General features: G+C 44.4%; 1 protein-coding gene across 2 annotated transcripts in view; it reads left to right on the forward strand.

Annotated features, from left to right (window-relative positions):
- Positions 1–16,610: 16,610 nt before the first annotated feature.
- Stx6 (syntaxin 6) overlaps positions 16,611–27,399 on the forward strand; it is a 45,946-nt gene continuing 35,157 nt past the window's right edge. The window contains exon 1 of one of the 2 annotated variants that reach the window (XM_075988287.1): positions 16,611–16,832. In XM_075988287.1, coding sequence (XP_075844402.1) covers positions 16,798–16,832 — 35 coding nt within the window. In that variant the 5' untranslated portion in view covers positions 16,611–16,797. The remainder of the gene's footprint in view (positions 16,833–27,399) is intronic. The other variant, XM_075988286.1, reaches the window with a different exon arrangement.

Consider the following 27,399-nt stretch of genomic DNA (forward strand, 5'->3'; position numbering starts at 1 on the left):
GTTTTATAGATGTATCTATTGGGACTGGACTCCATAATTCTACATTTTGGTTAGTTGTGGTTTTCTGTAATGGTCTCTATCTATTGCAAAGATACGTTTTCAGGTGAGCTGTGGTGGCACATGCCTTTAATCCCAGTGCTCAGGAAAAAGAAGCAGGTAGATCTTTGAGTTTGAGACCTGCCTGGCCTACAAAGTGAATTCCAGGATAGCCAAGGCTACACACATACACACACCAAAAAAAAAAAAAAAAAAAACCTGTCTCAAAAAACTAAACAAAACACGACAAAAACAAACAAAAAAAGAGTGAAGAGAAGTTTTCTTGATGAGGGGTGAAGACTTTTCATACATTCTTATTATTATTTTATTTCCTTCCCTCTTTTTGTGTTTCCTCCCTCCCTTTCCCTAAAGAATGCCCCTTTTCCCATTTCCCCTATGAGATCACTTATATACTAATATTTCCCTTTACCCTCTGTGGTGATTTGAAAGAAAATGCTCCTCAAAGGAAGTGACACTATTAGGAGGTGTGGCCTTGTTGGAGGAAGTGTGTCACTGTGGAGGCGGGCTTTGAGGGCTCATACATGCTCATACATGCATGTCTCACTTCACTTCCTGTTGAACTCTTAGCTAACTCTCCAGCACCATGTCTGCCTGCAGACCACTATGTCTCACTGTTGTGGGATAATCTTTTTGTACACTGAGAAGATGTGTTGTCGGGAGCCGTTTCCTCCTAGGATCATTACAGGAACCATCACCCTGGGGAGTCTGCAGAGAACCCCACACCCCTAATTGTGTTAGTAATCGTTCTATTGACAGAGCCTACCCCACACCCAAATTGGCTGTTAACGGAGAGCTATTTGTTAGCGGAACCTGCCCCACATTCCAAACTATCTAGAGAACTAGGTGTGTCAACTCCTGGTTGTGACTTCCTGGCCTACGTGACCTGACCGAACATAACCTCCTGGACCACGTGACCAACGTGAACCACGCGGCAAGAGCCCAGGCGCCTGTGCCCACCCTCCAACTCCTTACCCTATATAAGCTGTACCCCATCTCTAATAAACGGAGGCTTTGACACGAACCCCCGCTTAGCCTCCTTCTTCTCTCTTAGCCCATTATCTTCCAGATAGTGCCTCTCTGGGACCCTGGAATAACTGACTGTAGGGTGGGTTACAACCCCTAGACTGAGTAGCCCACCCAAAAGTGGTTTACAATGTGTTTCTGTCAAGGTGCATTCAGATTGGTTGTATGTCACTGGGGGTGGACTCTAAGGTTTCAGATGCTCAAGCCAGGTCCAGTCTCATTCTCTCTTCCTGCTGTTTTCTGATCCATATATAGATCTCTTAGCTACCTCTCCAGCACAATGTCTGCCTGTGTGCTTCCATGCTTCCCACTGTGATGATAATAGACTAAACCTTTGAAACAGAAAGTCAGCCTTGAGGAAATGTTTTCCTTTATAAAAGTTGCTGTGGTCATGGTGTTTCTTCATAGCAATAACACCCTAACTGAGACACCATCCTCCAACCTTCTTTTGTATTTACCTCTTTCCCACTCCCTAAGGAGCTCCCCTTTCATGTTCTAATTCTCTTTTGTAAGTTCTTATTATTTCAAATTTATATTTCCCAGGATTGAAATACATATTTAATGGTGTAACTTTATTGCTCTTTAAAGTTCAATCAGAATCAAGATTTGCTTTCTTTATATAATTTAAAAATTGCATTTATTATTATTGTGTTTATGAACATGATCTGAGTGTGGGTGCCCTTGCCATAGGTCAGGGCAAGGTCAGAGGACAACGTTGTAAGTCAGTTCTCTTTTCATCTTTGTGTGGGTTCTGGGAATCAAACTGGCCAATAACTTTCCTTATTGTAAAAAGTATTTAACACTGCTATCTTCAGGCTGGATGATGGTGTATACCTTTAATCTCAGCAATTGGGAGACAGAGACCAGGAGAATCTCTGTGAATTTTGAGACCAGCCTGGACTACAGAGCGAGTTCCAGGACAGACTCCAAAGCTACAGAGAAACCCTGTCTCAGAAAAACAAAAACAAAACTTCTGTCTTCAGGGGTTCTTTGCTTATATGTGACCACTTGGCTTTTTTTTTTTTTTTACTTAATTAAAGGCATTCCCCCGTCATGACTTACTTTTAAACATTTTTAATAACCATCAAGCAAACATTCCATACATTATTCACTTTTTAGCATTTAACATTTAAACTGACCAAAATTGGTCCTTGTTTATTTTCAGCAGCATGTAGAAGGCGAGAGCAGACATGTTGATGACAACAAAAGAGAACAGAGAAAACACAACCAGTGTGTGCGTGTGTGTGAACACTCCTATTATTGGATGTAAATGTGAAAAATTACAGCCAGGTCATCAGAATTTAATGAGTGAAATATTTTCTGGAATGACCCAGAGAATGCACATGGGCTTCATAGTTATTAGGTTGGAATATGGGCTGGAGAGATAACCCAGGCTTTTCCAGAGGCCCTGTGTTAGTTCCTAGTACTCACATGGCAGCTCACAACCTCCTATAATTCCGATTCCAGTGGATCCAACTCCCTTGTCTGACCTACAAGGGCTCTGTCATACATATGCTGCACATTAACTCATGCAGTCAAACACACATACACATAAAAAACAAACAAGCAAATACATTTTTTATAAAGTTGCAACAATGATAAAAGTACATAACATCAGCCGGGCGATGGTGGCGCACGCCTTTAATCCCAGCACTCGGGAGGCAGAGGCAGGCGGATCTCTGTGAGTTCGAGGCCAGCCTGGTCTACAGAGCTAGTTCCAGGACAGGCTCCAAAGCCACAGAGAAACCCTGTCTCGAAAAACCAAAAAAAAAAAAAAAAAAAAAAAAAAAGTACATAACATCTACCCATAGTACCTTTTCTTCACCTTCTTTCACAAAAGTCTTAGCATGAACTCAACAGAACAAACAACCCAGTTAAAACAGGCCAAGGACTCGAACAAACAAAAGATTATATAAATGACTCCTGAACATATGAAACAATTCTCAGTGCCATAAATTATTAAGGAAATGAAAATCATAACTATAAGATACCACTCACACCCACTAGGCTGGCAGCTACTGAACTAGACCACAAAATAACAAGTGTTGGCAAGGACGTGGAGAAGCTAGAACTCTTGTGAACTACTAGTAGAAGTTTAAAATGCTATAGTCATTATGAAAATGGTCCCTCCAAAATTAAAAAATATATTTACCATATAATCCAGCAATTCAACTTTTAGTTACTGCATATATTCAAAATAGTTAAATGGAGGGTGTTGAAGAAATATCTATAGATTTGTACTCAAAGCATCATTATTCGCAAATATCAAAACTTGAAAGCGATCCAACTGTCCCATGATGGGTGAAAGGACAAACGAAAGGTGGCAAATGGCAGTAGGACATTGTTCAGCTTTCACAGTGGAATCTGAAGAGTAGTACAACATGAGTGAGCCTTGACAACACTATGCCATGAGAAACAATGCTGTGGAACAATCCTGTACACTGGAAGATGAGTTGTTCTCATTGGTTTAATAAAGAGCCAACTGGCCAATAGCTAGGCTGAAAGAGGTTAGGCAGGAGAGCAGACTGGGAGAGTGCTGGGAGGAAGGGCAAAGTTACCAATCAGACTCAGAGGAAGCAGGAGACAAGCATGCCCTGCTGAAAAAAGGTACTGAGCCACGTGGTTAAACATTGGTTTTTAAAAATGTGGGTTAATTTAAATTGTAAGAGCTAGTTAGTGTAAGACTGGCCAAGATCAAAAACACTGATGACAGCTTAGGCTGGAGAGGATGTAGGGTAAGGGGAACACTCCTCTATTGCTGGTGGGAGTGCCAACTTGTATAGTCAGTTTGGAAATCAGTATGGCGATTTCTCAGAAAATTAGGAAACAACCTACCTCAAGACCCAGCAATACCACTTTTGGGTATATACCCAAAGGGTGCTCAATCATATCACAAGGACATGTGTTCAACCACATTCATAGCAGCATTATTTGTCATAACCAGAACCTGGAAACAATCTAAATGCCCCTCTATCAAATAATGGATAAAGAAGATGTGATACATTTACACAATGGACTACTACACAGTGGAAAAAATAATGACATCTTGAAATTTGCAAGCAAATGGATGGAGCTAGAAAACATCATTTTGAGTCAGGTAACCCAGACCCAGAAAAACAATTACCATATATACTCACTCATAAGTGGTTTTTAAACATAAAGCAAAGAAAACCAGTCTACAAATCACAATCCCAGAGAACCTAGACAACAATGAGGACTCTAAGAGAGATATACATGGATCTAATCTACATGGGAAATAGAAAAAGACAAGATCTCCTAAGTAAATCGGGAGCATAGTGACCATGGAAGAGGGTTGAAGGGAAGGGAAAGCAAGGGAGGGGAATGGAGAAAAATTTATAGCTCAATAAAAACAATAAAAAAGAGCTAGTTAGTTACAATCCTAAGCTATCGGTTGAGCATTTATAATTAATAAATAAGTCTGTGTATGATTATTTTGAAGGTGGCTGGCAGGACAGAGAAAGTCTACCTAAAACAGAAAATCAGAGAAAGACAGATCTTGTCTTAGTCCATTCATCAGAGGTGGCTAGAGACACAGAAAGTAGAGTGGTTGATGTCAGAATTTGGGGGCAGGGGACAATGTTTCATGGGTACATGATCATAGTATTTCTGGAGATGGCTTGTACCACTCTACACTTCAAAATGCCTGAGAGAAGCTAAGGAGTTTTTTTGGTTAAGCACTTACCATGCAAGCATGAGGACCACTAGGTTTGAACCCTGGGACACATGAGAAAAAACTTGATGTGGTAGCATGTGCTTATAGTTATAGTTTAAGTAAAATGATGCAGGTTCCCTGAGTGGCACAGTGGCAGAAACGCTGCAGGTCCCCGACTGGCGGCTGTGGGCAGCAGGCCATGAGGCCACATCACATGCCTCCGAGTGGTGGCAGGCAGCAGGTTCCAAGACCATGGCAGGCCACGAAGGCAGCCGGGTCCCAGGCAGGGAGCCACATGGCATGTGAGAGACAGAGACATGGGCAGGCACGTCATGCAGAGTGAGGTTGGATATTTATTTAGTGTATTATGAAAGGAAGGGGAAGGGGAAGAAGTGGGAAGAGAAGAGAGAGGTAAAGAGAGAGAGAGAGAACCAGAGAGGGGGGCGAAGGGGAGAAGTGGGGAGAAGGGAGCAAGGCAGAAGCTACCTCTTTGAGAGAGAGATGGAAAAGGAAAGACTTGGCCTGCAAGCAGAAAGGAAGATCTGCCTGCCTCAGCGAATGGGGGATGAGTGAGCAGGGCTTGTCTCTTAAAGGCACAGGAAGACCATTACATTCCCATGTCTTTTTTATAATAAAAGGGTGGGAGGTTGGCACAACAGGTTAAAGGAATTGGGACGGTGGATTCTCAAGACTGCTTCCTGCTTATTTGTGGACATTGTCTTGGGTCTGAGCTTGACTGTACTGACTCTCGACTTAACAGGTAAAGCAGGGTTAGATTAAATATAAAGTATTTTATGTAAGAGACTTAAAAGTACATACCAATTTAAAACATGAGACTTATTGCTTTGTAGTTTGAAATGAGATACAATGAACAGACAATTATGACATTTAACAGTAAACACTGGTGTATTTAAGTTACATGTATGCGCACACACACACACACACACACACACACACAGAGTGAACAGGAATTGGGCAAAGTGAATGTTCTTGGTGGGCCCTACCAAAGGCATGCCACTGTATAAAACACACACGTAACAGAGTCAACACCAGGGAAATAGGCAGGGAATACCTCAGATGGAGGAACTTGGTCACCTGACCTGGCTCTCAGTTATGGTGGCGGTGAAGTCACCTGACCTCAGTCAAAATGGCAGTGACCACATGTTGTATGGAAGAGAGACCTAGAGGCATGATCTGTCCTGTTGCTGAGCCACCACAAGCCACAGTGGGGAGCAAAGGCTGGAATTGAAAACAGCTGCCTCATGGATCCGACCAATCTTGTTGACAATGGTGGCAGAGACAGTTTGAGGAAAAGTGGAGCTGGCAGGACACCAGTGGAATGAGGGTTTATACCGTAGCTGAAAACGTAAAATCCTGCGAAAACAACGGAAAACACTGCAGGGCCTATAGAAGAATGTTTCCTCTCTACAGTCAGGGTGTTAAAACCTGACTGGCTCTGGTCCAGGAGACTCGGAAGCCAGAGAGGCTGGAGGCCGCTCCAAGCTGTCGCTCATGGCCGGAACCACTGACAAGAGGTCCAAAAGAAAAGAAAAAAAGAAAAAGAAAGAAGAAAGAAAAATCCAAAGGACCCTAGGCCCCCAGTCGAATGCACTGCACAGGGTGTGCAGTTCTAACACAGGAGGACTGACCCCGGGTCATCTAGTCATGTTTTTAGCTATGGAAAGCAGTGAAAGGCTCAACCATAGCTTGTGAAGACTGTGGTTGAGGGCTGAAAGGGGAAAATTCACCATCAAAGCTGCTGGTGTACATAGAGGTTGATGTTCAGGCAGATGGAACATGTGGTTGTTGTATAAAAAATACCCAGTTCCAGATCCCAACCCTGGGAGAGGGGCGGGAGAACCTCCTGAGTCTCAGGCACCAATGTTATGGTTTAAATAAGATGCTGTGGATCCCTTAGGGGTGCAGCAGCAGAAATGCTGCAGGTCCCCTAGTGGTGGCAGTGGGTAGCAGGCCATGAGACCATGCCGCAGGTCCCTGAGCAGTGGTGGGCAGCAGGTCCCGAGACCATGGTGGCCATGAAGGCAGCTGGGTCTCAGGCAAGGAGCCCCTGAGTGGCCTGTGGGCCATGAGGGCCAGTGGGTCCTAAGCAGGGAGCCGTATGGTAGGTGAAAGACTGAGATGGGTAGGCACACCATGTAGAGGAAGTGGGTATTTATTTAGTGGGTTATGGATGGGTAAGAGAAAAGGGGAGATGGTGGAAGAGCCCAGAGAGAGAGAGAGAGAGAGAGAGAGAGAGAGAGAGAGAGAGAGAGAGAAAGAGAAAAGGGGGGAGAGGAGGGGAGCCAAGGCAGCAGCTACCTATTTGGGTGAGAGATGGAAAGGAAGAGACTTGGGCTGCAAGCAGGAAGAAAGATCTGCCTGCCTCAGTGGATGGGGGAGGGAGTGGACAGGACTTGTCTCTTAAAGGAACAAGACAGATCATTACACTTACAACCTCAGTGCTAAGGAGGCAGAAGGAGGCAGATTGCTGGAGTATGAAGGCTGGCTAGCCTAGTCTAATTGACAAGGTCCATGTTGATGAGAGACCTAATCTCAGAAGACAAGGTGGACAATACCTGGGGAAAGAGACAAGGTTGCCATTGGCCTCTATGTGCCTCCCCTTCCATGCACATACACCCATGGACCACTGACCACACAAAAACATTCACACACACATTGAAGATGATAGATTTTATGTTTTAAGTATTTTTTCCACAAATAAAAAGTAATAATAAAAATGAACTTGGATGGTCTCCAGTATTTCATACTTTGTAAAATGCATTCATGTATATGAGCACATTAGATACTTACAACAGCTTCTAAGGGAGAAGGTTGAAAGTTAGTACTTCCCTTTTGGAGTGGAAGAGATTCCTTGTAGGGGTAGGGTTTTTGTTGTTGTTGTTTTGTTTGTTTTTTTATAACCAGCTCAACAGGAATGGGGATATTTTAAAGAGACATTTGTTCCCTTCCCTTTGACTTTCAGACTAGGGAACAATGATCCCCAAGAAATAGGAATTTTCCCTGGAATCTCATGCTGGGAGAAGGAGAAGGCTGAAACTTGGTGCCAGCCAGAAGAGAAACATGCTTTTGTTCTTGTTCTTCCAAGACAGGGTTTCTCTGTGTAGTACTAGATACTCTGGAACTCACTCTATAGGTCAGACTGGCCTTGAATTCAGAGGTCCACCTGCTTCTGCTTCCCAAGTGCTAGGATTAAAGGTGTGCACCACCATGCCCAGCTTTTTTTGTTTGTTTGTTTTCCGAGGAGGAATTTTGTTTCCAGTAAAGAGATTTTATATGGTATGATGCCATAACAGACCATCTTGTAGGAAAGATTGAGCTGAGACAATGATGGGTCAGTGATGGGGGAGACTACACTTTAGAGATGACTACTTAGCTGTGCACACCTCTGGCCCTATATTTGAACCTTGATGCTGGCATCCGTGGTGGGTATGAGCTATGATGTGATCTCCTCTGTGATGCTGACACCTGCGCCCTACTTTCTGTATTGTTTTATCTTAATTCTACACACCCTATCTTGCAGGACCCTCTATCTTGCAAGAGAATGGTGAGCTCTCCCCACCATCTACCCTCCTAACTTTGGAGACCCACTCAGGGACTAGAGTTTCTACAGGAAACTTTCTCAAGAGCTCCATAGAAAACGGAGTTGACCTGTTAGCGTCCCTCAGCAACCTGAACAGAATTTTAGTGCCATGGTTGGGTGAATTCTGACAAATACATGCACCCTTGTACCCCATACCTTGTCCAAACACAGACTATTTCTAACAACCCAGAAAGCTTGCCACTCTACCCCAAAGCTTCTACCTACCCTTTGGCTCTTTCACTTTACAAGAAACCTTCACTCTTTTAGAGAGGGTGGGGGCAGGAGTGAGTGTGGCTATTTGCTGAGCATTGTTCCTAAAGCATTGTTTCTCACCCAAGACCTGGGACCTGCTAAATGGGGATGGGGGTGGGGTGGGGAGCACAAAAACACAGAAAACAAAGAAATAACTTCCTCTGTTTCTCACACTTAGCTAAAACTTCCCTTTCCTTGGAGAGTAGAGGTCAAGTTCTGGCTTGAGAGAGGGTAAGGGAGAGTGAGCCCCCCCCACATACCCACGTGCTTTCCCAGTCCTCCACTATTTCCACAGTTGGTGCTTTTCTCAGACCCTACTTAATTAGCTTCCTTAAGCATCTGTCCTCTATCCTCTGTTTCTTCTTGTAAAACTCTTATGTCTGAAATATAGCATCCCTTCCTGATAAAGGTCTTGGAGAGAGCAGGGATATAAGGAATATACCTAAACATAATAAAGGCAATATACAGCAAGCCAACAGCCAACATCAAACTAAATGGAGAGAAACTCACAGCGATCCCATTGAAATCAGGAACAAGACAAGGTTGTCCACTCTCTCCATATCTATTCGATATAGTTCTTGAGGTCCTTGCTAAAGCGATAAGACAACAAAAGGAGATCGAGGGTATACAAATCAGAAAAGAAAAAGTCAAACTCTCACTATTTGCTGATGATGTGATAGTTTACATCAGTGACCCCAAAAATTCTACCAAGGAACTTCTACAATTCATAAACACTTTCAGTAATGTAGCAGGATACAAGATGAACTAAAAAAAAAAATCAGTAGTCCTCCTGTACACAGATGATAAATGGGCTGAGAAAGAAATCAGAGAAATATCCCCCTTCACGGCCACAAATAGCATAAAATATCTCAGAATAACTCTAACCAAACAAGTGGAAGACTTGTTGTAATGGTATGCTCTGTCCCTTTAAGAGACAAGCCATGCCCACTACCCCCTTTCCCCTCGTCCTCCAATGCAAGTTGATTTCAGCTTCCAGCCTGAGTGTCTTCTTTTTTCCATCTCTCCCCCGAAGAGACAGCTTCTACCTTGCTCCCTCTCCCCACTTTTCCCCTTTCCCCCTCTTTCTCTCTATTTCTCTCTACTCTATCTCTTCTCTTTTTACCCCATCTATCCTTCCCTTCCATAACCCACTAAATAAATATCCAACCTCACTCTGCATGGTGCGCCCATCCATGTCTCTGTCTCTTGCTGCTGTGTAACTCCTTGCCCGGCATCAGCTGCCTTTGGAGACCTGTGGTGTGATCTTGTGGCATGCCCATCTGTCTGACTCTCCTCGTGAGACTTGCTACCCCTTGTGGCCCACTGTAGCTACGTGGGGAATTACACCATAGCTGCCTGGGACCCACTGCTCACTGCTGCTGCTTGAGGACCTGTAGCGTTTCTGTACTGCAGCCACTTGGGGACCCATAGCATTTTACTTAAACCATTACACTTGTATGACAAGAACTTTAAATCTTAGAAGAAAGAAATTGAAGAAGACACCAGAAAGTGGAAAGATCTCCCATGCTCTTGGGTAGGTAGAATTAACATAGGAAAAATGGCAATCTTACCAAAAGCAATGTCAATGCAATGCCCATCAAAATCCTAGCAAAATTCTTCCTAGACCCCAAAAGAATGGTACTCAACTTCCTATGGAAAAGCAAAAAACAAAAACAAAACAAAACAAAACAAAAAACCCAAACAGGATAGCCAAAACAATCCTGTACAATAGAGGAACTTCTGGAGGCATCACAATCCCTGACTTCAAGCTCTACTACAGTACTGAAAACAGCTTGGTATTGATATAAAAACAGAAAGGAGGACTGAATCAAAGAACAGAATTGAAGACCTGGATACTAATCCATACAATTTTGAACACCTGATTTTTTACAAAAAAGCAAAAAATATCAAATGGAGAAAAGAAAGTATATTTAACAAATGGGTGCTAGCATAACTGGATATAAACGTGTAGAAGAATGAAAATAGATCCATATCTATCACCATGCACAAAATTCAAGTCCAAGTAAATCAAAGACCTCAACATAAAGCCAGCCAAACTGAATCTCCTAGAAGAGAAAGTGGGAAGTACACTTGAACACATTGGCACAGGAGACCACTTCCTAAATATAACCCCAGTAGCACAGACACTGAAAGAAACAATTAATAAATGGGACCTCCTGAAACTGAAAAGCTTCTGTAAAGCAAAGGACACGGTCAACAGGACAAAATGACGGCCTACAGAATGAGAAAAGATCTTTACCATCTTTTCATCAAACAGAGGTCTGATCTCCAAAATATACAAAGAACTCAAGAAATTGGTCATCAAAAGAACAAATAATTCGGTAACAAATGGAATACAGACCAACTTCATATGAAAAAGCAAAAACTCTCAACAGAGGAATCTAAAATGGCTGAAAGACACTTAAGGAAACGCTCAACATCCTTAGTCATCAGAAAAATGCAAATCAAAACAACCCTGAGATTCCATCCTACACCTGTAAGAATGGCCAACACTGATGACCACTTTTGCTGGAGAGGTTGTATGGTAAAGGGAACACTTTTTCATTCCTGGTGGGAGTGCAAGCTGGTACAGCCCCTTTGGATATCACTGTGGAGATTTCTCAGAAAATTAGGAAACAACCTTCCTCAAGACACAGCAATACCACTTTTGAATATATATTCAAAGGATGCTCAACTGTACCACAAGGACATGAGCTCAACTATGTTCATAACAGCATTTTTTGTCAACCTGGAAACAACCTAAATGCCCCTCAACTGAAGAATGGATAAGGAAAATGTGGTACATTTACACAATGGAGTACTACAGAGCAGAAAAAAATAACGACATCTTGAAATTTGTAGGCAAATGGATGGATCTAGAAAACATCATTTTGAGTGAGGTAACCCAGACACAGAAAGACAATTATCATATATTACTAACACATAAGTGGTTTTTAAACATAAAGCAAAGAAAATTAGCCTACAAACCACAATCCCAGAGAACCTAGACAAAAATGAGGACCCTAAGAGAGACATACATGGATCTAATCTACATGGGAAGTAGAAAAAGACAAGATCTCCTGAGTAAATCAGGAGCATGGGGACCTTGGGAGAGGGTTGAAGTGGAGGGGAGAGGCAGGTAAGGGAGCAGAGAAAAATATAGAGCTCAATAAAAATCAATAAAAAAACCTCTTATATCTTTGTGGCTCAATTAATAAACCCATTAACTGGATAATAAAGGTCTGTGCTAGTCTTTGGTATGGTGATGACATTTACATAGTACCCAGACCCTCCAGGAGCTTAGTTTGTTGGGAAAGACCAACATACATTAAGTATATACATACCCTAAATCAGGTCACCTTCTGTAGTCTTTTTTTTAAATTAAGTTTCTATTAGCATATATTAGACATAGTTTGTTTCATTGTGACATTTTCACATATGCATATAATGTATTTTGGTCATTTTCTTTCTTGTCCCATTAGCCTCTTTTATCCCCTACTTCCACTGACTGCCTCATTTTTCCAAATAGTAGGAGTCTCTTTCTTGGGGATACAACTAAGTACTACTCACTGACAATTCCAGACCCTGCATGCCTTCTCTGTCCAAACCCCTTCCTTCTCATCCTTGTTTTATCATCTTTTCCTCATCAGGAACCAACCACATCTACTGCTATGGTCTCCATACCTCTTCTCAAATGCATCCTCCCTCGACGTCTTCATTTCCACACTTGCTCATGATCTCCTCCTCCATCCTCTGGACTGTGACTTTCTAGCCACTGCACCATCTGTCTCAGTGCCAGTGTCTTAGTTACTTTTCTATTGATGTGCAGAGACACCATTGCCAAGGCAACTAACAAAAGAAAACAATTAGTTTGGGGCTCACAGTTCCAGAGGATATAGAATCCATGATCATGGTGGGAACATAGCGGCAGCCGGCAAGTAAACATAAAGCTAGAATAGTAGCTGAGAGTTTACATGTTGAAACAACAGAGGAGGGGGAGGAGATCACTAAGTGGGAATAGCGTGGGCTGTTGAAATTCAAAGTCCACATGTTTTCTCCAACAAGGCCACACCTCCTGATCCTTCCCAAACAGTTCCATTAAGTAGAGACCTAGCATTCGTATGTAGGAGGGCCTGGAGGCCATTCTCATTCAAGCCACCATAGTCAGTCTGACCCAGCCATCTCTTTCGGTTCCTAGTTTTACAGGACAGAACACTCAGTACTCAGTGCTTCCAACTAGCTAGTCCTGTCCACCTACAGCCTTATCTCCTGCTGTCTGCTCCTTCTGAGGCATGAAAGAAATACAAGGGGAATTCATGAACCACTCTAAAAAGACCCTCTCTGTCCTGGGATCTAATGTGCCTTTCCTGCTGACAGAACCAAGGACCTCCAACACAAAGGATAAAAGAATTGCTTATAAAGATAATGTGTGTTTTCTTAAAGACATCTCAATACAGATGTTAAAAACAGCCAATGAACTAGTCTGTTCATTTTAATTTTGTTTAAAATTTACATTTATTTACATGTGCATGTGTGTGTACTTGTGCATACACACAGCACAATGAATATGTGGTGGTCTGTTGTAGAAGATTAGTTGAAGATGTGTTATATTCACCTATGCTATGCAATATTTGTTTAATGATGCAAAGATATATTGCATTATTTTATGTTGCATTTGCTTAACTTGGTGAACTTGTGTTTGCCTGTCTAAAATACCTGAATGGTCTAATAAAGAGCTGAATGGCCAATAGCTAGCCAGGAGAGAGAAATAAGCAGAGAGAATAAATAGAAAAAAGGAGGAAGGAACAAGAAAAGGAGAAAGAGAGAATGAGACCAGGGGCCAGCTACCCAGCCAGCCACGGAATAAGAAAGAAAGAGAAGTATATAGGATAGAGAAAGGTAAAAGCCCAGAGGCAAGAGATAGAACAATTTAAGTTAAGAAAAACTGGCTATAAATAAGCTAAGCTAAGGCAGGGCATTCATAAGTAAGAGTAAGTCTCTATGTATTTATTTGGGAGCTGGGTGGTGGGCCCCCAAAGAGTTAAAAAAAAAACAAAGAAAAACGATGGGACTGGAGAGATGGTCCAGAGGTTAAGAGCAGTAGTCGCTCTTCCAGAAGTCCTGAGTTCAAGGGGCTGGAGAGATGGCTCAGTGGTTAAGAGTACTGACTGCTCTTCCAGAGGACTTGGGTTCAATTCCCAGCACCCACATGGCAGCTCACAACTGTCTGAAGATCCAGTTGCAGGGGATCTAACACCTTTGTACCAATGCACATAAAAAATGAAAAAAAAAAGTTAAATAAACCAGAAGTCCTGAGTTCAATTCCCAACAACCACATGGTGGCTCACAACCATCTATAATGAGATCTAGTGCCCTCTTCTGGTCTGAAGGGACAAATATAGGCAGAACACTGTGTATATATAATAAATAAATCTTAAACAAAACAAAACAAAACCAAAAACAACTAGAGTGGCCAGAGAGCATTTTTCAGCAGTCAGCTCTGTCTTTCCATCATGTGAACTCTGGGAACAGAACTCAAGACCTCAGGTTGGTGGCAAGTACCTTTACTCACTAGCCCAAGAGAAACTATTTTTGTTTTGTTTGGTTTGGTTTTTCAAGACAAGGGTTCTCTGTGTAGCCCTTACTATCCTGGAACTCACTCTGTAGACCAGGCTGGCCTTGAACTCACAGAGACCCGCCTGCCTCTGCCTCCTGAGTGCTGGGATTAAAGAAAGGCATGTGCCACCATCACCCTAGTGCACTGAGATGCTCCAGATCCCTCACCCCTAATCTAAACAATACACCTTATAAAATCACTTTACAGCTTCATTTACTACCAAAAATCTTATTTAAAAACAAGTTCATATAATTACTCAAGTTTTAAACTTTCAATTTTAGACTTTGCTGAATCTTTAAACCCAGTAAATTACAACCTTAGAGCAGTTCAAACTTCTCAAAGCCACAGAGTCATCCGTGTAGACATCCAAGTGTGACTCTCCGTGGAGAAGCCCACATGTGAGTCTCGGGATTCTGCCTGCCCCTTTCCCATACAACTTGATTTCTAAATACTTAGTACATTTACTAACTTGCTTTCACTACAGTTCATCCTGAAAATCTTCCTGAGGTGTAGTTAAGATTCTGAGTGTACCTGACTGAAGGTCCTGAGCAGCAACCTTGGACTGTGTCTCCCTGCAAAGCTCTTTGCTTTGGCTTCAGGAGGCTGCTCTGCTGGTCTACATCACTGACCCCACCTGCATTAGTCACTGTTTGGGAAGCTCCCACCCCACCCCCTACCCACCTACAAATACACTAGTATCTCAACTCTGTTATCTGGACAATGTATTTCTCTGGTTTCCTGTTATCTATAACTGAATGCTCCTCCCCACAGGCCCGAGAGCTCCTGGAAGGCTAGGGTTATTCAGCTCTGAGTCCTCCTTGAACAGGTGCACTAGGCTTTGTCTTAAGGCCTTTTCACAGTTCTTTCAGGCCTGGAGAAAGACGTTACTATGGCACCCATTCACAGTAAGGACAGCGAACAATTAGGGGCTCTGCTCAAACACAGCCGCTGAGAGTAGCAGAGCTGAGGTTTGAAACTCAAGGATCAGGCTCCAAGTATCACTTGGAACCCCTGGGCTCATCTGTCCTTCAATTACCTGTCATGGTCACATGGGCATGTTTATCTCCCCAACTCAGTATGTAGGTAACCGGAGCCTGCAACTCTCCCAGCAGCCCCCCTCTACATCCACCACCCACTGCTCCTTCAGTTCTGTCTTCGACTTTGACTTCTCTCTCCTCTCCTCCCCCTTCTCCCATTATGTTCATACTCTGTTTTGTTTCCGTGGGAAACATCTGTCAGATTCATCCTTCCCTTCGGTCTTTCTTGCTGTCCTCTGAACAACAGTTTCCTTCAGGTGTCCTTGACCGTAACGCCTCCTCCTTTGGGGCCTCAGAGTTTACAGAACTACACAAGAGCTGGATATTGTTTACCTTCCCCGCCATTAGCCTGGGCTGCCCTTGAACTTGCTCTATAGACCAGGCTGGTCTTGGGCTCACAGAGATCCGGGTGCTGGGATTAAAGGTGTGTGCCATTACTGTCTTGTTGTGAGGGATCGAATGAAGGACTACAGGTTCAAAAGAGATTTTTTTGATGCAAGCTCCAAAGAGACTAGAGACTTTGGACAAGTCACTTCACCTCAGAGTCTCAGAAAGCTCATTCATAAAATGCAGATAATAAATCACAGTAATTTCTGAAGGTAATAAAGTAACTAAGAATCCTGTCCAGCACACAGTAAGTGCGCGGTGGTTATCAGCAATGAAAGGTCAGAGGACTTAACAATGAAAGCGTGTCAAATATGCCAGTTCACTAAGTGTGCCAGATAAAAATTTTCTGGACGTTTAGGAATCATAGTTGAGAGGAAGTTACCCTGACTGGCTCCTTTGTCCTTTAACTCTCTGCTGGGAAGTTCATTTTCAGAATGTATTTCAAAAGATGATACTGTTCATTTTGGGGAAAGTGCCCAGGATCTATGGTTCTGTGATGTATGGGTCGTATGACCCTATACAGGAGAAACTGAAGCCTCATAAAATAAAAACAGTAGCATCGTCCCCCAAAGAGTATTGAGGATGTTTATACAGCCTTTACACACTATATAAGACTTTACCATAATCAGGTTGAGAATCTTACAGGGCAAGTAGAGATGGGCAGGTAAATCACACAGCGTTAAAAGCAAGTCTTTAAAAGTAGCGGAAAGATAAGAGGTCTATGCAAATAAGACTCATCAACAGCTAAAATCCCCATAGCCTTCTACCAGCGGAGGCTGACGACCTCCCCTACTTCCCAGAGCTCCACCTCTCGGGCCCAGAGACGCTAGTCCAAGCCCCGCCCCCCTTTGGCCCAGCGCCTGGGCGATCTGGGTCACGTGATCCAGAGTGCGGAAGTGGAGCTGCGGTACGCATTCCTGATTGGTCGCGGCGAGTGTCCTGGGGGCGGGGCTAGGCGCCGGAGGTGCCGGGGGAGGAGGCTGCCGTGGGGGCCGGCTTGGAGTGGGATTCGGCCCACGGCGCTGACCGAGTGCTGGGCCGCCGGCCGTCGGGTTCCCGGGACTGCGCCCACCGCTGCTCCGGGTCACCCCGGCCGAGGGACTGGCCGCGGGAGACCTCAGGGAAGGCTCGGGCTGCCGGGCCGGGCGCCATGTCCATGGAGGACCCCTTCTTTGTGGTGAAAGGGTGAGTGTGGGCCGAGGACTGTCGCCGCAGGGGGAAGGGAGGGAAATCGAGGCAGGGTGGCACAGCCTCTGCACCCCGACACCGCGCGTCCTCCAGGGCTGTGCCCACGGGGGTCCTCCTTTCGGCCCGCACAGCCACTTCCTCGGGGTCGCGCGCCGCAGGTGGGGAGCGACGCGCTGGAGCGGGCGGACAGCATCTGGGCAGGAAAAGGGAAATGGCCCTCCTGGAGTGGGCGTGCGCGGGGGCGATCTCCATTGTGGAGTCGCGGAGCTAGCCCGGGACTGGCACCCCGCGGCTTGCCCGAAGGCGTCCAGCCGGTGCGGGATCTGGGTGCGGGAGGACGCGCGGCTTCCCGGGGGAGGAAAAGTCCTCCAGGCCCGGTACTGATGTTGGAAGGAAAACAAGATGCAATCAGCCAAACCAAACTTTCCGAGGCTTTTTGTGAGCCACTGGGATTTTCCCACCGTATCGAAGGAAATGAGTGTTTCTTTTGAACTCCTTGGTTTCGTCCTGAGCGTTTGACAGGTTTCCCTCACTTCACGTTCTGCTTTTCAGAAGCCTGCTGCCCTCTTTTTGAGAGGGAGCTGTCCTGACTCCATCTTTGATTGTCTTTTGGGAGATGGAAACATCAATTGTACTTCGTTGTCTCAACTTTGTAGTCATTACACAAATGCAAGAAAGCGCAATTATGATATCGCAACCTATTTCTAATAACATGTCATCTTTATGCTTTGAATGTCAGAGAAATGTCAAAAATCTGAGAACTGCAAAGTTAAGAGAGGAGAAGTTCTACTGACTGTGAAGTGTTCTTTGTTTTTAACTAGTTGCTCCTTGCATCTTATCTGTGCAGTGGTAAAAGCTGATCGGTTGTGTGCATGTTGTTTTTATACTTAAAGGTACTGGGAAAATTTAAATGGTATTTTAGATGAGATACTTTATTATCCATAGTGTATACAATCAAATCTATTAAGACTGTTTCTTAACATTTTAGTAAAAGGGTTTTTCTTTCACCTTGCTTTAATTTAGATGGGAGAATAGGGAGATATAGATCAACAGTAAAATTTACCTGCCTAGAAAATGTGTTATTAGGGAATTGGTTTAGGATGTCTTCTTTTGTTTTTTGCTTTTTAATTTAGAGTTGTATACTTTTTTCTTGAATGGAAGGGTTTTTGTTTTGTTTTCTACTTTTTGTGTGTGTGCATGTGTGTGTGTGTGTGTGTGAATGGTATGCCCCACATGGAAGTCAGAAGAAAACTTGGAGGAGTCTCTTCTCACTTTCCTCTATGTGGGTCTCAGATCAAACTCAAGTCTTCAGGCTTGGCGGCAAGTCTTCATCTTTGCCTGCTGAGCCGTTTCACCAGCTCCAGAATTGAAATTGAAGGGTTGGTCTCGTCGTCGTCGTCTTCTTTTTCTTCTTTTTTTTTTTTTCGAGACAGGGTCTCTCTGTGTAGCTTTAGAGTCTGTCCTAGAACAAACTCTGTAGACCAGGTTGGCCTCAAACTCACAGAGATCCACCTGCCTCTGCCTCTGCCTCCCGAGTGCTGGGATTAAAGGCATGCGCCACCACTGCCTGGCAGAATTGAAGTTTTTAACACTCAAGCTGCTAAGTTCATATCTGGTAGGGAGTACATGTTAGAGATAACCAGAACATTTTTATTTGCTTGCCTTTGAGTGAAAGTTTTGAAAACTTTCACTGCTCAGATATCCTCCCCCCCCCCCCCATAGTCTGCCAGCACTTGCTTCCTGACTGGATATCACTACTTGATTGGAACTGTCATAGGTCTTTAAGGCGCCTGAAGGAAAAGTAGTGGTCTGCACTTTATCCAAGAGTTAAATGAAGCCAGCCACATGGGTATTTCCAGACGTGTAATAGCATACCCAGGTGTATCCGTTCGTTAGCAGCCTCGAGGGCCAGTGAGATGTCTTGGTAGATAGGGCCATGTGCAGCCAAGCCTGATGACCTGATCTTGATCCCCAGAACCCACGCAGCAGGAGTCCTGCTTGTTGTCCTCTGACCTCCACATGCAGAAATCTATATGTGCGCACATGCGTGTGTGCGCACATGCAGGAATTCATGTGTGCGCACATGCAGGAATTCATGTGTGTGCACATGCAGGAATTCATATGTGCGCACATGCGTATGTGCGCGTAGAAACACACACACAGGAAAAGCTTAAAAAACAAGATTATTGAAAATATATCACAAATAGAAAAAGTTGAGATGTCTCAAGTATGACTTTATTTTTTTCAGTTTTTGGTTTTTTGAGACGGTTTCTTTGTGTAACAGACCTAACTGTCCTGGAACTTGCTTTGTAGACCAGACTGACCTCAAATTCACAGAAATCCTCCTGCCTCTGCCTCCTGAGTACTGGGATTACAGGCGAGTGCCACCACCACCTGACCAATGTTTTTGTTAATATATTCAAAATATTACTGCCAGCTGTGATTCCTTCCTTCCTTCCTTCCTTCCTTCCTTCCTTCCTTCCTTCCTTTCTTTCTTCCTTCCTTTCTTCCTTCCTTCTTTTCCTTCTTTCTTTTTTGAGATAGAATCTTGTTATATAGAACCTGCTGGCCTGGTACTTGCAGTCATTGCTCAGCCTTCTGAGTGTTGAGATTGCAGACATGCATTTGGCTTCAGCTATTTGTATTAAGTCTTCAAAATTTGTTATTTTAAACTTCTATCTCATTTCAGTTTGGCTGTTAAAAATTTGAACATACTGTCCTACATTTAGACTCCTTTAAACCTACAGTTCAAAAGATGTATTCAAAGTCTGGGTCATAGGGAACACTTGTAATCCCAGCACCTGGAAGCCAGAAGCAGAAGGAGCAGATGTTCAAAAGGAGCCTCACAATGAGTTTGAGATTAGCCTGGGCTATATGAGAGCCTGTCTCAAAGAAGACAAAAAAGAAGAAATTAACATACCCTAATTGTTCCAAACATACATACCACTTTTTTGGGCAACCAGATTGTGTATCAGTTTTTAAAATAATTAAATGTTAGTTCCTTAATGACACTACTTTTAAAGTCCTTAGACATACCTGAATAGTCACGTGTGAATTTCATATTGGACAGTACAATATAGCCCTTCAAGGTCCGAGCAGGTATAACCTACTTAATATCATTTAATGGCTGCCCATTGCCTAAAAAATAAAATGCATGGTCTCTTGGCCTCAAATTCTTGATGCTTGGGCAAAACATTCTGTCAACAGGAGAGTGGCCAAGGGGAGGTGTTTGTTCATGGTAGGCAATAGCAGAGAAAGCAGCAGTAGCGGAGAAAGTGAGACAGGAAGGGCCAGGGTTAAGATTCCCTCAAGAACACACACACACACACACACACACACACACACACACACACACACACACACACAGAGTGATTACTTCTTTCAGCTAAGTCCTCCCGCTACAGTTTTGAGATCTCCCAAGCAGCACCTCCTGCTGAGGCCCAGCCTGTAAATACAAGGGCCTCTTGAGGTGGCCCTCCGAATCCTTCATATCCCTTTAGATCTGTGCTGCCCCCACGCTGCCCCGCGATAGGACTGACATCACTGACACCTCAGGTTGGGTCAAGAAGTGATTCTGACTTCTTCCTCCAATATACTTGACTCTAGACCCATCCCACTACTTTCTTGGAACAGCGTTTGTTTCTGTGACCCTGTGCTTTTCTAGCGCAGTTTTCCCTTGCTCCCACTTAGTCCCAGCATTCCTCAGTGTTCTTTTACAACTTGCGGGTGTTTCCCAGCATTCATGGGTTCAGAGCACCTCTTTTATGCTGACAAGCTTCCAGCTGTATTTCCAACCTAACAACCTAACCCCTTATCCAGGGTTAACCCCTCCATCGATAGCTACCTAGGAACATTCTAATTGCTAAGACCAAACATCATCATTCTGCTATGGGAAAAGCAAGTATTCAAACAAGCAAACAAGATAGACTTAAAAAGAAAGGCTGCTTTCTTCTCTCACTCTTATGGTAGTGGACAGTTTCACCTAGATAGTTTGGAGACCTATCTGGGTGTGAGTCACTGACTCTCCTTCACTTACCATCTTCTACAGCCTCCACTAAGTCAACCACTGGGTTCTCAGGTCTGCAAGGAACTTTCAGGATAACCTACCCTTCACCCATGGTACAGCTAAAGAGATCTAGGGCTCAGACATTTTGGCTGCTTGTGTCAGTTCTTTTGACCTTGAGAATGAAAAGCATTACGTCTACCAAGACCTGTTTAATCTCAGCCTCCAAACAAATCTGTTTTCCTTATGGAACGAGCAGATCTGAGTTTGAGCCCTTGGAAAAGTGATTTTAAATTAGTGAACAGGAAGTTCTCTTTAACCACCTGCTGGAGACTGGAGAGATAGTTCAGAGGTTAAGAGCACTTTCTTGCGGAGGAACCAGGTTCGATTCCCAGTACCCAGATAGCAGCTCACAGCTGTCTATAACTCCAGTTCCAGGGGATTTGGTGCAGTCTTCTGACCTGCATGTGAACCAGGCATGCTTGGGAATACAACACTCATATACATAAAAATAAATTAATCTTTGTTTTCCCAAATGCTTCCTTGACCCAAAGAGGGAGGATAGCAAAACAAACAGATAAACAACAACAGCAACACCTCCTAGGCAAGAAGTGGTTGGTGTGTGCCTATAACCCCAGCACTTGGGATGTGGTGGCCAGAGGATTGCCATGTTTTTGAGGTCAGCCTGGGCTGCATATTGAATTTCATACTATCTTGAGCAACATGGTGAAACTAGGTCTCAAAAACAGAAACTTAAAGCAGGGCCTCTAAGATGGCTCAGTGGTCGAAGGGTTTGCCTTCCCTGGGAAGCATATGGTGGAAGGTAAGAATTGAATCCCACAGTCTGACTTCCAGATATTCATTGTGGCATGCCCCCAGCACAAGCACAAAATAAATACAAACTTAGTTTAAAAAATTTAAAGCAGCTGCGGTGGTGGCTCACGCTTTTAATCCCAGCATTCAGGAAGCAGAGGCAGGCAGATCTCTGTGAGTTCAAGGCCAGCCTGGTCTACAAGAACTAGTTCCAGAACAGGCTCCAAAGCAACAGAGAAACTCTGTCTTGAAAAACCAAAACAACAACAACAACAACAAAAAAACCCTAAAAAACCCTGTATAACCTTATAAGATTATACGACCTAGTGGTATAGCCTTCTTAGTTCATGAAGTACATCTGTGTCATCTCACAATGACAACATTGCCTAATGAGGCGTTTCTCAGATTATAGCCCGATCACCAAGCAGCACGTGATGGTGCTGACACATTTCAACATGCTCAACTTTGGGATTTTCTTGGTGTCTTGTTTCACTAGAAGTTGAAAATTCAGAAATGCTAGTTCTGAAAGCTTGGTAACGTGTGTGTGTGTGTGTGTGTGTGTGTGTGTGTGTGTGTGTGTGTGTGTAACCAAAAACTTGATTGAATTAACCCATCAAATACTGAATAAGTTCCTATACTGTATTTTTTTCACCCAGCAAATTAGGACTGAATCTGTGTACTAGCAAAGGCTTACTAAAACAGGCCTGCTAAAGCACTTTCTAGGGGTAGTCTGGCAGTAAATTGTGTTGTGCATGTGCCCTGGATTAGCTATTGTGCTACAGGAAGACAGTCCGTGGAAACAACCCAAAGCAGGAACAAAGCTCGGACAAGTGGCTTACCTCTGTGTTTAAGAATGAAAGGTTATTGGGGCTGGAGAGATGGTTCAATGGTTAAGAGCACTGGCTGTTCTTCCAGAGGTCTTGAGTTCAGTTCCCAGCAGCCACATGGTGGCTCCCTCTTCTGTATGCAAGCATATATGCAGGCAGAATGTTGTATACATAACTAAATAAATAAACAAATCTTAAAAAAAAAGAAAAGAAAAAGAATGAAAAGTTACAAACGTAACTTACTTAGAAACTGCTTTTGCTAAACAAAAACAACAACCACTGACCACTCTTGTAGGCCTGCAAGGGACAAGGCCTCCTATGAGGACAGACTATCCACAGGATGAGAACAGTTATCTGTGATGGAGAGACTATTCTCTGCAGCAGCTCATCTAGTAGGAGCCACAATGGTCCCTCCTAATGACAAGGACTACCATTACCTGATGTGACAGTTTGTCAGACCCCTTGCAGGACTGCATGCTGATCATTGCACACTTAGATCAGCGCTTTTCAAGACTTCCTTTTTAAATTTCCCTCACACTGACACACTGATGGAGCCAGCACTGCTACCAAACCAATATTCCTAGATCCCTACTTTCACTTCCTTCCCAGTTCCAAAAGCCTCCAGGGACATCAAGATGAGGTCTTCCTTGGGTCAACGTAATTGACCCTGTCGTATCTTTCCTCAGTGAAGTTAGATTATTGCATTGTGACCCCTAGATCCTCCCTCAGCTTCTCCTGTTTGAAATGAGACAGAATTCTCCATTGTCTGGCTGTCTTTACAGTTCATATAAAGTGCTCCTAGCCCAGGAGATGCCGCCTTTAAATGTTAGCTATTACGTCTCAACAAACTGTCCACTCCACTTGAGTACTCTGTGGTTTCTGAGCACACAGTGCGGCCCATCCCCCAGCTGCACTGATGGTGTTGCCCTCCATGAAGCTCCCTACCGTCTCTGCTCAAACCACCACCAGTAAAGAGTGCATGCATCTTTATGTGCTTTAAGGCCGGAAACACAGAAAACAAGGCCAAAAGCCAAAATGTCATCCCTCTGCTCACAGTCTAGACACCGAGAAGCAGCTGCATAATATGAATGACAGGCACCAAGAGAAGCCCTTCCTGGAGCTAGAGGCTGCGGAGCTGCTCGCAGTGACTCATGGAAGGCGAATGTGTATAGGCAGGGTGGGTGTTTGTGAAGCAAGAGCACCTAGCGTTGTAGCAGACCCGAACTGGACTGACATGCTGGAGCACTGAGGCAAAAGGGAGCAGAGTGAGGACAGGCTCAGGGAAGGTGTTCCACCGGGTGGTGTCCTGCGGGGGGCCAACAAGGACCGGGCTAACCCTGGATAAGTGGTCTCACTTTCTCCGCTACCTACTGCCATGAACAAATGCCACTCTCCTGTGTTAACAGCATGTTTTGCCCAAGCATCAAGCAAGCATGTGAAGCCAAGAGACCATGGAGTGAGCCTTCTGAACCCCTAAGGCGGAAGTCGGTCTTTCCTCTGTTCTCTATTATTTCGGTCACAGTAGCGTGGTAGGGTCAGAATATATGTAGTGCGGATAATTAAGCAGAGACGTCTTCTGAATTTGCCTGCATTTGGTTGGCAATAAGGCTAAGGAGAAAGTGTTTTGATTTTTCCCTTAAATGCAAAAGATGTGTGTGTGGAAGTCAAGAAATGGGAAGAGCTCCTCTCTCATCCTGATTGGCAGTGGAATGAGGTGTGTGGGGTGCAGGGCAGGAGCCATCTGGGGGAGCGTGGGAGGGAGGTGAGTAAAGTGGTTGCTGAGGCTTGCACAGCTTGCAGCCTGGGTCTTTGAGGTTGCACCTCCGGATCAGAATGTTGTCTTTACTAGTCTCTTGTATGTTGTTGTTGAACCAGAAACTTCTCTGTAAGCCTTACAGAGAAGTTCCTTGTCCCAGATACAGGCTGCACCAGTGTCTGCATTGTCCCGTTTGCTTCTTAGATTGGGAAGCTGGCATTCATTTCTGTCAGTCAATAGTCTATGCTCCCAGTGTTACACCTGAGCAGACCTTTGGAACTGCCTTGACTGACAGAATGAAGCAGCGACACTGATTTCTGAAGTCCCTCAGCTAGTGCAGCTTCCTCCTGCGACATCTTCTCTTAGGTCACAAGCTTAGGGCGCCTCAGCTGACATGAAAGAAGTCAGCTACACTGAACCACCCCACCAGAGGATGAGGGGAGACCTCAGAGAGCTCGGGAGAAGTGACTGGGAAGCCCTTGTTCTAAACATACTTTAGCTCAGACCTGGGATAGGTCATCCTTGTTGTGTCTGACTACTCCCCCACAGAGCCTGTGAGCGCACAACAAACACTAGTTTACAAGGAGTTGGGCAGCAATTGTTGCGCAAGCAGAGGAGCAGGGACAGATGCCAACTCAGTCTGTCAGCATGGGCGAAGAAAGCAGACTCCAGAGGGAAGCTGGAACTGCAATCTTGCAGTTCTACACAGCCAAGTAACAGCTAAGAACAAGACCCTTTCTGCTGGTCTAACCAGTAGCCAGACAGAATACTTTGTAAAGAGAGGAGGTTTATTTAGCTCATGGAAAGTCCAGGATCGAGCCCTGTAGAGGCCCCTGGGCTGTACTCCTCCATCAGTCCTTTGTGAGAGGGACAGATACTGTGGAGGCAGCAAGCGAGGTCAAGGAAGCGACAAGCTCTATGTTTTGTAGCAACTTTTCTTTCGGGAGCTAACTGGGATCCCACAAGAACTACCTTTATGGCTTTTGAGTGCTGTATCCGAACAGCCTAATTAACCTCTGACATGTCTCTTAGGGCTTTCAATACCTCCACACTGCCTTATCGAGGGTCAAGTCACTAACATGTACGAGCCCGTAGAGACACACTCAAACCCTATCCAAAGCTTGACACTCGCTATTAGCTGAGACATTCCTTGTTTCTTTTTATACTTGGCAAACTGTCTTGTTCTTTTCAAGAGGGGGCCTCACTAGACCAGACTAGCCTTGAACTCGCAGAGATCCTCCTGCTTCTGCCCCCTGAGTGCTGAGATTAAAGGCGTACACCACCATGCCCGATCCCCACTTCTTTAGCTACAAGTAAGAAAATGTAGTGAATTTTTTCTTTTTGGGGGGGGTAACATTTGGGAATATTCTGTAGCCCTCCCAAGCTCGATTGGTTGGGGTGGCGAGCCCTTTACTACAGTGTGACAGGTTGGAATGTGGTGTGGAAGAGGCTTTAAAATGAATTAGCACTGGTCAGTGTTGCGTTAGCTTCCAAAGGTTAGTCCTGTTGCCGTCAACTTTTGTTTAAAGTGAATAAAAGAATCTCATTTGGAAAGTTTGGGTGATTCTTCTTTTTGGCAAAGGTGCAATCTTTTATTTGTCAGGAAGGAAGTGCTATGTTACAAGTGTTCCTGTGGCCATATTGTGGGTTGGTGTTAGAGTCCTTCAGTCTGTGGTTCTGAAAACTTGTCAAGCCCATGGTTCTGACAGACTTTCGGACAGCAAGTGGGTAAAGTCTATTTCTGAAATTTTACTAGCACAGTGCTTTGTTGATGTGACGTGGTGTGTAAGACCGACTCTGGAAGCTCTGAGCAGAAAACTTGCCTGGCTCATAGGGAGATAGATGTTCTTTGTCATCAGTGACGTGCTCACGGCTTCTCTGCATGAAGAGCTAGAGCCAACAGTTCTTACTAGGAAGGTAGGGTGAGCTCTCATTGAAGCGGCGTCACGATCCCAGTGCTGCTGAAGCAGCTGCTGCTTTCCAAGCTTGCTTAGCTGATCCCTAAGAAGTCAGCGTGCATCTGTGCTCTTGCGTGTTCTTTAATCACTCCCATTGCGTATTTGGGAGAGAAGCCTGGAAATGGCTAAGCTGGACTGTCCAAATAAAGCAGTATTTTGGTCATAGCTGTTCGTTCAATAAAGCACTGACTGGACTGGCTGGGTAGGGCAGGTAATTTCCTGGAAGCGCCTCCTCAGCTGGTTTGACTGAGGCCCCTCCCTTTCCTTTTCTGAGAAGTCTGAGAAGGAAAGAAGGGCACTTCTGCCCTCCGGGATGGCGAATGGGTGGGTGGCAGGATGAAGTGCTGCCGACTTCATGGATTGACTTAGTTGAAGTGCTAGGTCTCTCAGTGTTAACTGAGATGCTGGTGTGCAGTTCTGATGGAGAGGGTGTCCTGGTCGGTCTTGTGCATTGTTAGAGGTGTACTGTGGCTCTTGGCACTATGTGGAAATTTCAAGTTATTTAGGAAGTTCTGAAAAGTGATTACAAAAGTTTGCTACAAGGCATAGTTGCATATGTCTTCAATAAGCTCAGTCTTCAGGAAACTGAGGCAGAAGGATTAACCTAGGTTACATCACGTAACATAGCGGGACTCTCAGAATCCACTACCAGCTGGGCGTGGTGGCTCACTCCTTTAATCCGAGCTCTTTGGGGGGGGCAGAGGCAGGTGAGTCTCTGAGTTCTAGGCTAGCCTGGTCTACAGAGCAAGTTCCAGGACAGCCAGGGCTACACAGAGAGATCCTGTCTTGAAAAACAAACAAACAACAATAACAACCAGGCCAAAAAACCCTATCACCATTAGAATACTTGGTTGCGACCCATATTATTCCCTGTTACTTATTCATGCCTGGAAGATGTTACTAGCAGGTTGGGCTCTTAGATTCTCTGTGAGGCCTCTTCAGTACTGCTCAGGTGGAGTTTCTGGATACACTGTGAGTCTGGCTTTTCTTTCAAGGTCTGAGCCATTGATGACAGTACCTACCTTTGGGGTTTCTTAAAACATCTGCTTTAGAAATATGAACTAATGATCATTTTACCTTTCTTATTTTGTTTTTGTTTTTTTAAGACAGGGTTTTCCTGTGTATCCCTAGATGTCCTGGAACTTTCTCTGTAGATCAGGCTGGCTTCTAACCCAGAATTTGCTGGCCTCTGCCTCTGCCTCTGCCT

The sequence above is a fragment of the Microtus pennsylvanicus genome, chromosome 10 (assembly GCF_037038515.1).
Source record: "Microtus pennsylvanicus isolate mMicPen1 chromosome 10, mMicPen1.hap1, whole genome shotgun sequence".
Taxonomy (NCBI): Eukaryota; Metazoa; Chordata; class Mammalia; order Rodentia; family Cricetidae; genus Microtus; species Microtus pennsylvanicus.